Source organism: Stylophora pistillata, chromosome 9 (genome assembly GCF_964205215.1).
Source record: "Stylophora pistillata chromosome 9, jaStyPist1.2, whole genome shotgun sequence".
In the NCBI taxonomy this organism is placed as follows: Eukaryota; Metazoa; Cnidaria; class Anthozoa; order Scleractinia; family Pocilloporidae; genus Stylophora; species Stylophora pistillata.
In genome coordinates, this window is record NC_142527.1 from 4,454,170 (window position 1) to 4,468,544 (window position 14,375).

At 35.5% G+C, this 14,375-nt stretch overlaps 3 protein-coding genes across 3 annotated transcripts; 2 read left to right on the plus strand and 1 right to left on the minus strand.

Annotated features, from left to right (window-relative positions):
* Window positions 1-59: 59 nt before the first annotated feature.
* Window positions 60-3,252, plus strand: LOC111338163 (signal peptidase complex subunit 3). Its single transcript, XM_088732517.1, has 5 exons — window positions 60-265; window positions 372-443; window positions 629-707; window positions 1,918-2,033; window positions 2,599-3,252. Exons 1-5 carry the CDS (start codon window positions 123-125, stop codon window positions 2,738-2,740), a joined length of 552 nt encoding a protein of 183 aa, XP_088588643.1. The 5' UTR covers window positions 60-122; the 3' UTR covers window positions 2,741-3,252.
* Window positions 3,253-3,479: 227 nt separating this feature from the next.
* Window positions 3,480-10,517, minus strand: LOC111338161 (ubiquitin carboxyl-terminal hydrolase 46-like). The gene is made up of 11 exons (XM_022944590.2): window positions 10,369-10,517; window positions 10,209-10,286; window positions 9,909-10,122; window positions 8,931-9,011; window positions 8,256-8,446; window positions 7,540-7,616; window positions 7,133-7,216; window positions 6,842-6,974; window positions 6,131-6,195; window positions 5,151-5,229; window positions 3,480-4,478 (listed from the first exon to the last, which is right to left on the minus strand). The coding sequence occupies exons 1-11, from the start codon at window positions 10,369-10,371 to the stop codon at window positions 4,377-4,379; spliced, it is 1,107 nt and encodes a 368-aa protein (XP_022800325.2). The 5' UTR covers window positions 10,372-10,517; the 3' UTR covers window positions 3,480-4,376.
* Window positions 10,518-10,537: 20 nt separating this feature from the next.
* On the plus strand, window positions 10,538-12,805 carry LOC111338173 (uncharacterized). The gene is made up of 2 exons (XM_022944602.2): window positions 10,538-10,652; window positions 11,435-12,805. The coding sequence occupies exons 1-2, from the start codon at window positions 10,549-10,551 to the stop codon at window positions 12,111-12,113; spliced, it is 783 nt and encodes a 260-aa protein (XP_022800337.1). The 5' UTR covers window positions 10,538-10,548; the 3' UTR covers window positions 12,114-12,805.
* The last annotated feature ends 1,570 nt before the right edge of the window (window positions 12,806-14,375 follow it).

Below are 14,375 nucleotides of genomic sequence, written 5' to 3' on the forward strand. Positions count from 1 at the left end.
AAACTGACCAGCTGACTATCTTACTACTGTAGACTCTTGAGCATTTCATTGACTCGAAAGCCACTGTCCAATGAAAAGTTCACAACTCCGAATTTAACAAAAAAATTCGGTTTCGAATCAAAATGAACACATTTCTTTCTCGTTTAAACACTATATTTGCGTTTACTTTAACAGTACTCGCCGCTCTGACATTCCTTTGTTTCCTATCGACGCTTTTTAAAACTCATCAAGCCCCACTTCACTTACAGACGAAGAAAGTTTTAGTGTGAGTATCAATGTTCATATACGACCGTATCGTCGATCGTCAACAATCAAAACTTTTTTCGGGTTTCTTGTTCTAACACGTGTATTCTTCTTGATCTTTTGAATAGTAAAAATGTTCAAGACTTCAGCGTTTCTAAGGACAAGAATGACTTGGGATTCATAACGTTTGACCTTGAAGGAGATATCCCTTTTGCATTTAATTTTCTGTACATGTTAAAACTACTGTTGTGTGGTTGCATTGTGCTGTTGTGTTATTTCACCCCCCTCCCTCCCCTCTCTGACCTTTTTCCCATCATCCCTCAAACCATTTTTCACCTATAAGTCAGAATAACTAATATGACCAAATCGTTCCTTAACGAGACTCAGATATGAAAGGTATCTTCAACTGGAATGTAAAACAGTTATTCCTGTATTTAACAGCGGAGTACACTACAAAGAATAACGTAAGTTTGTCTTTGGTCAATCAATCAATCAATTTATTTTGTGAGCACACATAAAAGGAAACGTTGGAGGTTATCCCTATCAAGGACGCTCCCAACATAAAATATAAAATATATGTACTACAATGTAAAATTTAATAATCATCAAGAAATGGGTTAAAAAAAAATTACGAAATTTTACAATACTTTCTAAGTTTACTACAAACAATGTTGAAATCCTGATCATGCATTATCTCTTTAGGAGAAGCATTCCACTGTTTTATAATTCTAACAAAGAATGAGTGCAAAAAACAATTTACTCTTGCTAATGGCTGTCTTAATCTAAATGAATGGTTTGATCTTGTTTTACCATAACAATTAAATTCAAAATAATCATTACAGTTGCGGCCGTTAAGGCTACAAACAGTCTTCTAGCACTATAGCAAAGATAGATAAGACCTCCTTGATTTAAGACTGGACCACCCAAGCATTGCCAGTCTTTCTTCGTACAGTGAGTCCCTTGATGACATAGGGAGAGCATATTTCGAGGCCTTATGTTGCACTTGTTCAAGAGTATTAATGTTCTTTTGTAAATATGGTGACCAGAGGATATTAACCCTTTGATTAATTTCTCTTTACAATATCACCCCTGAATCATGCTTTAGGCTAACAATAATAAAGGAAATGATCAACTGAAGAAAATCTTGATTGTTAAATACATTATGTCTAAAGAACAGTATGAAGAATATTCATTCTGATGTTAGGGTATAAAGAGTAAATTCTCATTGTAAACCCTTCACACCATTACATCAGTATCTTTATTCTCTTTACTGTTCTGTATACCTTCCCTTTGGTTCTGATAAGGAGAATTTCTTTAATGATCAAAGCTTGGTAGGGTGGCAATCATTTCTTTTATTCTCATGTTCTCAATGAATGGTTCAGCCGTATTATTGTAAGGAGAAATTAGATACTGGTCACTCGTAGGGTTTAAAGGATTAATTAAGACCTGCCCTTTACATTAACCATAAATTCTCTTATTCTTGTGAAAGATTTTGTGGCTGGTATGACACAGTGTTTTATCTTGGCCAAGTCAACACTCATCGGATGCTTTTCTTAAATTTCAAGCAAACTCAGTGAGCATCACACTCAAAGAAAGACTCCCAATTGCATGTTCACAGGTTACAAGTTTCCTCACTAGTATTTGACAATTTTTCATCGTAATTCTCCTATTCAGAAATTTAACCAAGTTGTGATTTGGGATAAGATCATCTTGCGCGGAGATAGTGCAGTTCTACACTATCATGGCATGAACACCAAGTATTACTTTTTTGATGATGGTCTTGGACTCAAGTAAGTATAAACTGAAAAAATATTTTCAGCCAAAGTATGGATTGGGTATCACTGTTATTGTCAATTATAAAAAATTATCTCCAAAATTATCATAATTACTACATCCCGATTACAATGGCTCTACTGTGTACATGTAGCTACCACCAACACGAGGAACCGAGCAACTTTAATCTATCACTTAAAGTGTTAATGAGATATTTTCAAATACTTTGGAACACATAATAAATAGAAAGTAGTAGTTTTAGCTGCCATCTTTGGAGTAGCAAGGAAAATGTTGTTTGCCTTTGTCAAGATGACTGGATTTGTTTCAAGTTCTCTTAACCCTTCAATTCCCAAGATCAGTTTGTTAATTCTCCCCTCTGGTTGCTACACAATTTCTTGTTAATTAGCTGTGAGAATTTGGTGTTAGATCAAGACAGTGACTTCCACCTGATGAGTTTGAGTTTTCTCATTATCTGTTTGTTGGACAATGTATGGATATTATAGGGAGAAGTTACAGGCTAATCACTTCTGGGAGTTAAGAGTTTGTAACACAGTATAATATACTATTTTTACCCTCCTGCAGGGGAAACAAGAATGTCAGCCTCTATTTATCGTGGAATGTTATTCCAAATGCTGGTATTCTGCCACTAATAAGCCAAGAGAACAAGTTTTATTTCGACTTCCCAGAAGAGTACACTGTCAACAGGGGTGGCTTCGATCATTAAACTTGTTTAAACTGTTGGCATTTTAAGTCCACATGCCATAAGCATAAACACTTTGAAGTGTTACAAAGTACATTCAGAGTTTTCATGGTAAAAAAAAAGAAGGTAGTAGGAACTTCAAGTAACACAATTATAACTTCAGTAAAAGCTCTTATTTTGTGAAAATAGGTTGAGCCCTATATTTATATGATTATACTGATATTGTCATATTTTGTTTGATATTTCCATCTTTAACGGTGAAAGTTACTAAGCACTACAACTGATTTTATTTTGGAATTCCCTTGATCTTGCTTTTGTGTTTTTCAAAAGTCCATCACAATCTCATTTGATCAGAATCCTTGAAGTTATCCGATGTTGTTACTGTAATATCATGAAATATGTTACATCCAAGCCCTTCAAATAGTTTCACAACAATGTACTGTATCAGGAAGACCTTCTAAACAAAGTGAGGTGTTGATGACTTCACAACAACTTATTTGACTTAAAATTAAATAAAAATGAAAAAGTATCAAAAAGAGGTCTCTGCTGACTTACATAGAAGTACTGGCAATACAAAGTGAATTAAAAAACGTTAATTAATGAATAAAATGTCTAGAGAGAATATTTTTGCAAAGCAGAATCACCCATGACAACCTGCACAATGTTTTAACCCACTTTTTAGATGACAGAAGAAAAGTCAGTCATCATCATGGAGTTGTGTGTTCATAGTAAAATACACCCTTGACATGTACAGCAGACTGCATGATTTTGTATACTTTATTTTACATTCACAGAAAATAAAACTGTACAGTAAGATACATTTTGAAACAGAATAATGATATCACAGAACTGACTGTAGTTATTTCACTAAATCATGCAAACTCTGAAGTTAAAACTCTTTGTCCTGCTTTTGCGATAAGAGAAAAAACATCATTCTCCATTATCATTAGATCAATTTCACAATTCGGAGGATAAAAATTGGACTACTATTTCCTGCTTTTGCTCAGTGCCGAACTTCAGAGTTTGCAAGTTTTGAAAGACATTATAATACCAAGCAATGCCCACTAAAAAAAATTTTACAATACAGCATTACAGGTCAACTGAATGCTTGATCAATTACATTTTATCTTTAGCCACACTTTCCTTTACAGTTGACATCCAAAGCTACCTACCACAAGAAAATTATTCCTATTGGAGTCCAAAAAAAACATACACATTCTTCTTGATTATAAAAACAACTGCAGGATTTACTTATAATACCCGTAATGGAATCATTCAAAGCTCAAGACTAACTTTTACTTAACTTGCCTACTGGATGGAGATCTTCAAAATTTGTAACTAACGTGTACTAGCATAGATCTCAGTAACTACTACCTGAAGCTAACAAGAAATTGCTTTAAGAGAATTGGGCCAACAGCATTTTCTGCCCAAGATATTAATTATCCTTTTAAAAACATTACAACTATAAGTTTATTAAACATTTTAGTGATAACAATTGCAGTTTAGGATAATAAAAAACAAAAAAAGTGAGTTAGACCTTTGTTAGTGTTTGCTGAGTCAGCCTGTACCTGATTAGGTCATGTTTGTCTTGAGCCCTTAGACTCCTGAAAGTCCCTTAAAAAAAAATATTACTTAGAGCTTATTTTAGTACCACTGTAATCTACCCTCTTGCTTCATAGAAGAGGATGTAGCCTGACTCAGAAGACTTTTGGATTTCTGACGTCAAACCATAAAACTCCTCTATTGCTTGAGCTTCGATTTTCTGATGAAAGCAATAGAATAGTTAATAAGTTAATGACACTTTGATTATGACAAACTGGTACTTGTATCTAAAAATTTTCAAGTTTATGATGGGATCAAAATGTTGTTAATCCCCTAATTTCTCCTTGAAAGCAGTGTACTGAATTTTTTTATGGTAACTGGTTCTTGTAAAACCATTATTTATGTAGATTATGATGTGTAAGACCCCCTCTATTCAAATACACCTCTGATTGCATCCATCATAATCATAGTTAAAGATAACAAGTTTCACTGAGCACATGGTTTTCCACTCATGTGAGTTTAGCTTGTTTACTCTGGAGTAAGGTTTTTTCTCTTAGATTATCAGCAGAAGGCACTAAAAACTTGTAAGTATTGATCATTTGTTACTTAGCTTTTTTTTCTTAGTTTCTTTGGTTTCTATTTTGCTTTGTTCAGCAGATCTATGTACTTTCATAGCAGTGAATTGCTTGTTAATGTAATAACTTTGAGTTTAGGGCATCTCAAATTTCCCTTGTTGCCAGTGTTTAAGTGTGAACATTGGGCCCCTACATACATACAAATGAACATGAAAATTGTTTACAGTGGAATTAACTGTAAACAACTGTCGCCTGAAAACAATTTAATGTATTTAAAAGAAAAAAAACAACAACAACATTTTAATTGGTGGACTTACCTCTACAATATCATCGTCAAAGAGAAGCCAAAGGCCATGGCTTTTCACAATAGTAATATAATGACCCCGGTTTGGTCCACTGCAACAACAAAATTAAAAAGGATGTGCCACGCACTTAACAGGAATTTAACATCAATAAACAGTCAGCATCCAAAAGTACTCGCAGAAAAAATTTTAAACCTCTTTACGGCCTAAACAGGTTGAAGTGACATCACAAGTTTCACGAATCATTACAACTTCTAGTGCAGAGAACCATGAACATATACAGATCACTGACAGATTACCCACTGTCAGCCAATAGGTCTGCTTAAAACTTTTGGCCATCAGTCAGCCATCTATTAGTTGACTGATTGCCAACAATTGACTGACAGGTCAAATCACAGTTGAGTAACTGTTGTTTAAGTCAGTTCAAGACAGTCTTCTGGAAATAAAGTGAAAAGAAGGTGGAAACTTTTTTGTAACACAAGACAAGAATTTTAATTAGCTTTTATTAGTAAAGAATTTTATACAGTGATAATAAATCTGGTGTTCAATCTTTCAGTCAATTTTTAAGTCTTCCAGGAAGTTATTTCCTTAAAGGAATATCATTGATACATTTGTTTCCAGGCTACCACAAGAATCTGGCATTTAACACAACTTCTCTTCAAGTTGATGACAATTATCTCATTTCTGATCACCAGCCTGCATAATACTGTAACCAAAAATTTCAAGGAGAATTATGATTATGTTGATCATTCCTAGAAGTCAAACTAGTACAGAAAATAAGGATAACTGACCACTTTCAAAAATGGCTGCCGGATTAATATTCTTTTGTTTAAATTTAAATTAGCCTTTCTGGCCTCGCTTGAGATAATGTATTCTTTTGAATTTTGTACTGGGGAACGAGGCCAGAAAGGCTAATTTAAATTTAAACAAAAGAATATTAACCCGGCAGCCATTTATGAGAGTGTTCTATGCAAGTTTAGGAACAAATCATTCACCTTCCGCAATGTATGACTACAGCAACAAGATCATAAAGTTTTTCATGGTTAATTGCATCATCGGACTGTGGAGAAAAAAAACAACACAGAATACATTGCATACACTGAATGTATTTGACAAAGAATCACATCAATGCATAAAATGCAATGATGAATGCATGAGGCAACTTAGAGTTTTGCTTCTCCACCCTGAATGGGAAGCCAGTTTATTGCAGGTAACCCCTCACCCCTCCCTGCCAGCATTTCATCAGGAGTCCCTGACAGTAAGCTGGTAGCATTAGTACATTTGGGTGGAGAGGGGTATCGGAGAGTTTTAGATCCATGTTTGTTTTTGAATATATGTGATTGCAAACCACTAGGAGTCATGTGACCAGACTCCAGTAGTCAAGTTTGCCATTTACCGTCCTTACAGGTCAACTCCCTCAACACTTTTTTATTGTTTTTTGAACGTTCTGACATGTGTCCTGCTAACCTGTGTGAGATGAAGTCTTTCCTTTTTAGCCAATCAGTTTGGGACACTAAAAAAACAAACTTTTTGCCAGATTTTGTTTGAAATGAAGGATTTCCATCCTTTACATAATTTAAGATGGCAGTACACCTGCTGATTTTTTCCAGGTGTAAGCTGATTTCAATCTAAAAAGGTGAACCACTGCATCTCCCACTACTTAAGATCTAAAGAACACAAAATGATTGCAACTCTGTTCTACTCACTGTATTGAAGAGTCTCAGTTCAAAGGGGAACACCACTCTGTAAGACAACTTGGCGTATCTCTGTAACTGTTCCATATATTTAAACCTTTTCAAGTGAAGTGCTAGAATCTTTGGTAGTTTCTTTACTCTCATTCTGGAAGACGAATCACAATTGATAGCATTATACAGGTCTTCAAACATGTGATGGCCAAACCTGCATTAACAAAAAAAAAAATTGTACTAATTTTGCACCCCCCCTACCCCTCTGAGTAGCCCTTACAGCAGCAGTTGTAAGAAGCAAGAATAAATTACCTCTTCTGTGCCTCCTGTTTACTACAGCAAGTTTCACAAAAGTACTTGTGCTCACTGCAAAGCGTCTCAGTGGAGGAGAAGCCTCTGTTCACAGACAAGAGAGGAGAAATTCAAGGTTGAAACTACATTTAACTGCCTCCCGGTAGATGACTAACTGACATTCTTGACCTGAAATTCATTTTCATATACAACTTCCATACACATGTAACCCATTAACTTTGTCAGAAGTGTAATTTACATGTACAACAACCTTTGTTCTCTGCTTATTACTTACTAGATACTTATTACTTAATACATAGATTAAGAGTACATACAGCTGGTTTTTAGAGACAAACTACAAAATTTAAAGTAGCTATCGAGAGACCACCAGTTCCTCATGCCAATGACTTGGCAAATCATTTACTCACTTGAGACAATGTGTTATTGAAGTATTTTGTTCCACATCCACAGAAAGATCAAGAAATGATTCATCCTTACTACTAACCTTAAATCAAAAGGACGTTTAATTAGTGGGATTAGTTCCTTTTTTAAGGAAACTGTTGAGTAAAAAGTTCATAGTCCTTTTTACAGTTGTGGGCTTGGTGGCCAAGCCTTTGAACAGAAGTGCAGCTAAGGGTGACCCTGTTGTGATAGAGACCTGTATCTAGTTAACATGATAACAAAGAAATTTGCATTTGAAAAGCAGCAACATCTCTATCATAACAAGCTCACCCTTAGCCTCACTCCTGTTCAAAGGCTTGGCCACCAAGCCCACAACTGTAAAAAGAACTATTACCACTTGCAAAAATAATTTGTGGCAAAAATTCTTTTTTAGTATCAAGTACAGTCTTACTTCATCATTCTGACTCTCAATGCTTTCATCAAGCCTAATAATTTACCTTCGTTGTCCAAAAGCATAACAGTGCACCAATACCACCAAAAAGGGGCAAAAACAGAATTTCTTCTCACAATATCAAGCAGACAAATGATGAGAATAAAGAAATATATCAATAAGGGGATTATACAGTCATGAAAGTTGATCCGATACCAAATTCTCCAAAATGACAGTATGACAACCGTACAAGGCAGACAGAAAGAAGAATTACTAATGAGAACTTGGGGGTGAAATAGTTAATTCACTTACTGTTTCACAGCAGAGACATCTTGTTTCATTAGTGAGAACTCCTTCAAAGATATCATGAACCCAGGTGGGTTCTGTCTTATTGTTCTGCTGTGATCCCCCATTTGTTGTCCCTGCAGACGAGACGCTACTTTTACTGCTTACACTGCTAGTGCTACTGTGTTTGTCTTTCTCTTTTTCTTTGGCCTTTTCACCTTGAATTAAGATATAAAAGTTTAAAGTAAAATATGCCATAGAACCCCTTTAACTCACTTAAATGTGTACATGCCCAGAATCCAATACCTCCCTCTCCTCTCCAAAAAAAAGAGTCAGTAGCTAATAATAAAATTTATTACACAACTCGGGCAGTCAGAGGGCCAATAACTAAAATCAACCAATCAAATTGCTCTATTGCCGGTCCAATATTCTCTAAGTATTGGACCGGGCACTGTCCCGAATGGTCCCAAATCATGATACCGCATTTGTGTCCCTTTGAACCTCAGTCGTATAATAAATCTCTTATTAACCAAGCTTGCTCAGGACCGTAGTGGAAGAATATTGGCCCTCGGTCTTTTTTGTACGGACCTCGCTGCGCTCGGTCTGTACTGTCAAGACCTCGGGCCGATATTCTCCCAGTACGGCCCTCGCGCTTGGTTAATAAGATATATGTATTTGTACATAAAGTAAAAACGCACTCACCTTGTAACAGATCTGCTATTGTATTCAGAAGATAGTTAAGGAACTCATGCGCATCCTGCTGCATGTAGTTGTCAAAAAGTTCTATAAAAGATGTGCACCAGTTGTTATCTAAACAATTAACTTTCATCTTTTAAAACCTAGGATACTGCTTCAAAAATTAAAGCTTAAATCAAATATACTAAAGTTATGTCTGACTCCGCAGATATCTCTAACAGTCAAAAGGGGCTTGACATCTCTGGAGGTGACAATTGCAAACTATACAAAACAAAACTTCTACCAGAGTGGTATTTGCGACATGATTAGAATAGAAGAATTCTCATTTTTTTTCTGGCCTCTCATTTATTTAAAACATTTACATCTGTCACCCTTAGAGCTACTTTGTCACACAAATTAATTCAGTGAAAATTAAACTGCCATTTGCAATAATTTATCTTGCAATTCAGTTGAAAAACAATAGACATTGATGCTTAGCTCTGGGCGGGGAATAAAACATGATCAGAGTTCATTTCTCAGAACTTTGGATTGACATATATTATGTAATGGGGATTATGGTCTTTCAACAGGGCATCATTGCATTATATTACCGGCATGTAACATTCTTTCAAATTCTTAGCACTTCTTGAAAGCTAAAAGCTAACACCGATAAAATTGACAATAAGGTAATTAGAAACCTCAGTTTTGAAAAAAAGGGGAAAAAAACAAAGAAAAATTGGAAGAAATCTGTGTGGTCAGCAGAAGTACAAACTACAGAGACGAAAGAAACTTAAATCAGATTTTAAATAATTTCTGAGTTACTTTTTGAAGCTAGTATCCTGTAGATCTTCCAGCAATTTCAACGTAGAGATTTTTAAAGCGATTGCATGAAAATAATCAAAACTATGAATTTAATGAGTTGGTTTGATTTGAACAGCTTCGTGCAGTTCCTGTCGATATGTATGTACCGTGCACGGCAGAGAATAAAATTGGATTTTTACCCACCGTTTTCTTTTCTAAGTCTGGCTACGAATTTCTTGGGCGCCAAAACACCAACTTTTTTCTTCTGTGAAGCGATATTACCAAAAAGATCAGCCAGACACGTCAGTAACGATTCCTTTCTCTTGGAAAGAGGTTTGTAGCCCAAAACGCGCTCTCGGAACGGGCGACAGAAAAACAACGCTTGAAGAACTGAATTACAGTAACATGTGTTTCCAAACTACAGAGAAGGGGTTAAAAATATATATCAGTGCCTTAGTCTGGTGTCTGTCTCTAAAATAAACGAAAGAATGCGAGCATACTTACATTCACCAAGCCAAAATAATGTTCATTTTGCGGAAATTCATGGCCGATGTCTTTCTCCAACTGAGAAGCGGTTACACCCTGCAAAAGTGGAATCCATCGTTTGAAATGATTTCAATTTAACACAGTTGCATTACACACTTTAGAGAAATGTTATTCCTACCATGATTGCCCTTCAACCCATTTCTTTAGCCCATCTCTCCCACACAATATTCCAAACTCAGTCAAATCGCCGATTTTGTAATTAATTGAAAACCAAAATAAAGTTCGGGTTATGTATGCGCATGACTAATAAATAAGTCACCAGTTCTTTTCGACCTCTCCAAGCGGCTCGGAAATCAAGATGGCGGAGGTAGAGGATGTAGAGGTGGCTGTCTTCTGTGCGAACTGCAAAAGTAAACAAAGATTTATGAAGCGGTGCACGGCTTGCAAACAAGTAATTTATTGGTAAATATCGTGATTTTTAGATCTATATTTCTGTGCAGCACAACTTCTTTACCTCTTTTTATCAAACAAATTATAAAAACGGCTAATTAACCACAGTTCATTGGATTGTTCTTTGTTTTTCAATTCGTGCTTAAAATATTTAGTTGACTCTGCCCTCTGTAACAATGTGGAATTATCAATTGCGTTATTGACGCTACGGAACTAAATACCGGTACTATCTGGTAATCTGGTTTTTCAACTGAGTAAATTGGATACCGTAATGAGTTTCTAAAGCTATAAATATGATTTGGGTTTACTTGTTTTTCTGTATGATCTCGTGGAACCCATTGACTATGTTATTGAAGCCTGTTAGACCCCAGTAACATGCTCCAGCACTAACAGATCACTTGGCCTATAAGACCATTCCCCCTTTAAAACTCTTGGAAGTTCTTTTCTCATCCCTACCCCCCTCCTCCTGGAAATGATGTGCAGACCACCAGACAGCAACCAGGAGCTTCCAGGGTCCTGATAACTCTTTGAACATCATATTTTTGCAGGGGTTCTTTTTTGACCTTCCCTACCCCTTGGGAAAATAATGTACAGACCACCAGACTGCAGCTAGTAGCTTTAAGGGACCTGATAACTATTTGAACATTTTTTTTTTAAGTTTTTTTGCTTAACTTTATGACTGATTTCAGTTTATCTTTTAATTTTAATCTGATTCTATTTTTTCAATCTTTGTCTTCTAATCCCCAATGTACTATAATAACCGAAAACATTTCAATTGTTCCCAATTTTATTAGTTCCAAGGAGTGCCAGTTACTTCACTGGCCAAACCATAAACCAAGTTGCTTAGAGTTTAGAGTAACTGGAAGCAATGTTTGTACATCATCAACTGGATTACAAACGTCTTCATTACCTTCAACACTACCTTCTTCAGAAAACAGCCACAGAGCTGAAATGACTAACATGGGAGATACTGTAGAAGAATATTCTAATGGCCTGTCTTGTAGTAAAAACATTGACAACAAAACAGATGGCAAAAATTTCAAGAAAAGAAATCGTGGCTCTGAGGAAGGAAGCAGTACTGATAATGCAGTCTTGTCTACAAAAGGCACTGAAGTAGACACTGTAAAAATTTATATCAAACACAACAAAGTTAAGAGTGAACTTATGGTGTCACTAACAGACAAGGGCAGTTCAATTCTACAGATTATTTCAGATCACTTAAGCATCCCTGTTTCCAAACTTAAACTCATACACAGAGGTAAAATTGCAACAAGTGACAATGTAAAGGACATGCTCTTTAATAAGGCCTTGTTTTTAGCATTTGGAGAAATATCTGAGAGTGAAGATGGCTTAGAACAATCAGACATTGACTTAATTGTGAAGCAGCTCAATGTGGAGAGAAATCTTGCCATAAAATGTTTACGGAAGACTGGGAATGTTGTGGATGCCATAATTGAGATTGGAAATATGTGAATGATGTATTTGATAAAATGATCTAAAGAGGTATTTTGGTTATATCAGCTAAGTTGAAATTGTAAGTGGGCCACTGTAATGAGTTAAAAAGCTGACATTTCGAGCATTAGCCCTTCATCTTTTGCTCTCACGAAGGGCTAACGCTCGAAATATCAGCATTTTAACTGGTGGTGGCTAACTTATAATTTCAACTTGGTTGATATAACCAAACTACCTTGTTACCCCCACCAGCGCAACACCACAGTTTCTTTAGAAACTTTCAGCCTTTATTCAATGATCTAAATAGGGCTGCCTTGAAGGACACCAATGTGGTAGAAGTTTACTTTAACACCATGGATCTGTTTTATTTTATAATAACTTAACCACTTTACTCCTGTGATGGACCAAGACAGAATTTCTCCCTACCTTATCAATACAATATCAAGCAGACAAGGGATGAGAATAAAGAAAAATTTCAGTTAGAGGAATATTAGTAGATCAAATACCAAATTCTCTAAACTAACATTGTAAGAATTGTGAGGCAGGCAAAAGGGACAATTACCATGGAGATCTTGGGAGTGAAAAGATTAACTCCCTGACCTAGGGAATCTTTTTACAGTCTACTAAATTCCTGGTGTTGAAGTTACTGAACATATATTTATTATCTTCCAAAACCCAGAGAAAATAATAAAAACTGCTTTAATGATAAAAAATTGATGTGGGAAAAAAAAAAAAAAACTAGAAATAATTACTTAAAACTGTCTTTCTTCCGTTGTGCATCCGTACTGTTTGCATCTTTTGGTTTGGTTGTTAATTGGTTGGTTGGTTTGTTTGCGTATTATCAGTTTTGTTAAGGGATGAACCTTCTTTATTCACAGGACGCGTTTTATGGAAAGCTGCAGACAAAGACACCATTTCATAAAAATTCACCTGCAGTGCCCGTAATTCATTGCGTAACATTTTACTGACTGGTGAAATACAATCGGACAGCGTATTTCTGGTTCAAGCAAAAGAGAATCAAACTCTCATTTTAAGGTTTTTCTACTATTTTTTTTTTCAAAGCCTTCTGCAAAACCATATATTATCTACTTGTAGTTAACTTTGCTCAAAGAGAAGAAATTGAAATAATTTAATTACTGATTCAAGAATTGGGATATCACTTTTGTAGATATTTGACTTGTCGCAAGCGATTATTTGTGGGACTAAGCGACGCTCAGGTCACTCAAAGTTGAAGACGATCAGATTTTTTTTTTCTTTTTTTTTTTCATGCGGGCGGCCAACATCGCAAAAAATTCTCAAACTCCGGTCCTAAAACAGTCATACTTCAATTTTCACGAAAGACCACCAACAAAGAAATCGCTGTTTGAACGTGGCTTTAAAACAATGTGAATGCATCACAAAAAAACCAAGTCAAAAACAAAAACAATAAGAAGATGGAAAGTTTCGATTAAAAACTAAATACATTTAAATGAAGACCCACGTTGACCTGTTCTGTGCAAAACTGCACACATCAGCCTAAGCTGTAATAATTAACCATATGACTTCCTCGAAAGTCCTCCCTAATAATTTAATAAAGATGAAGAAAGGCTGATAGTTTCTAAAGAAACTATTGGGGGCTGCGTCGGTGGGGGTAACGAAATAATTCGCTCCGACGAAGGGCTAACGCTCGAAACGTCAGCTTTTGTAATCGTTACGGTGGCCAATTTACCATTTCAACTTTGTTGATATATCCCAATTTAATAAAGAGGTACTTATGTGTTGTTCAGTGTTAAAAATGAAATGGATAGTAGATCTGAGTCGCTTACGGACCTCCCTCCAGGTATTAATCAAGTTAACCAAACGAATAAACGGTAGAGAAATAATATTGGAATGTTCTGTGATTTGATACATATACATACATACATACATATACTTTATTTAATCTCGAATTTGGAGTAGCTAAAGAATAAGCTAGTATCTTCGAGTTACAAGTGTAATTCTAAATACTACTAAAATGTAAAATGTAAAATTGTAACATTCTAAAATTTAACTATGAGAAAGAGTCATACTGTAGAATCTTGCGCTTGATAGGTTTCTTTTTTTATGATCGAAGAATTCGCAGTCTCGTCGTTGATGATATTTGAATTATGCCGTTTCTACTGCCCTACTGATTAATCTGTGCATCTTAAGGCTTTCGTGTATACTTAGTATCTTTTCGTCAAAGTTTCGGTTTAAAACTTTTTATTGACTGTTGTCAACAGAATTCCTGCAGCTTTTCAAACTTGTTTATATCATTCAAAAGAA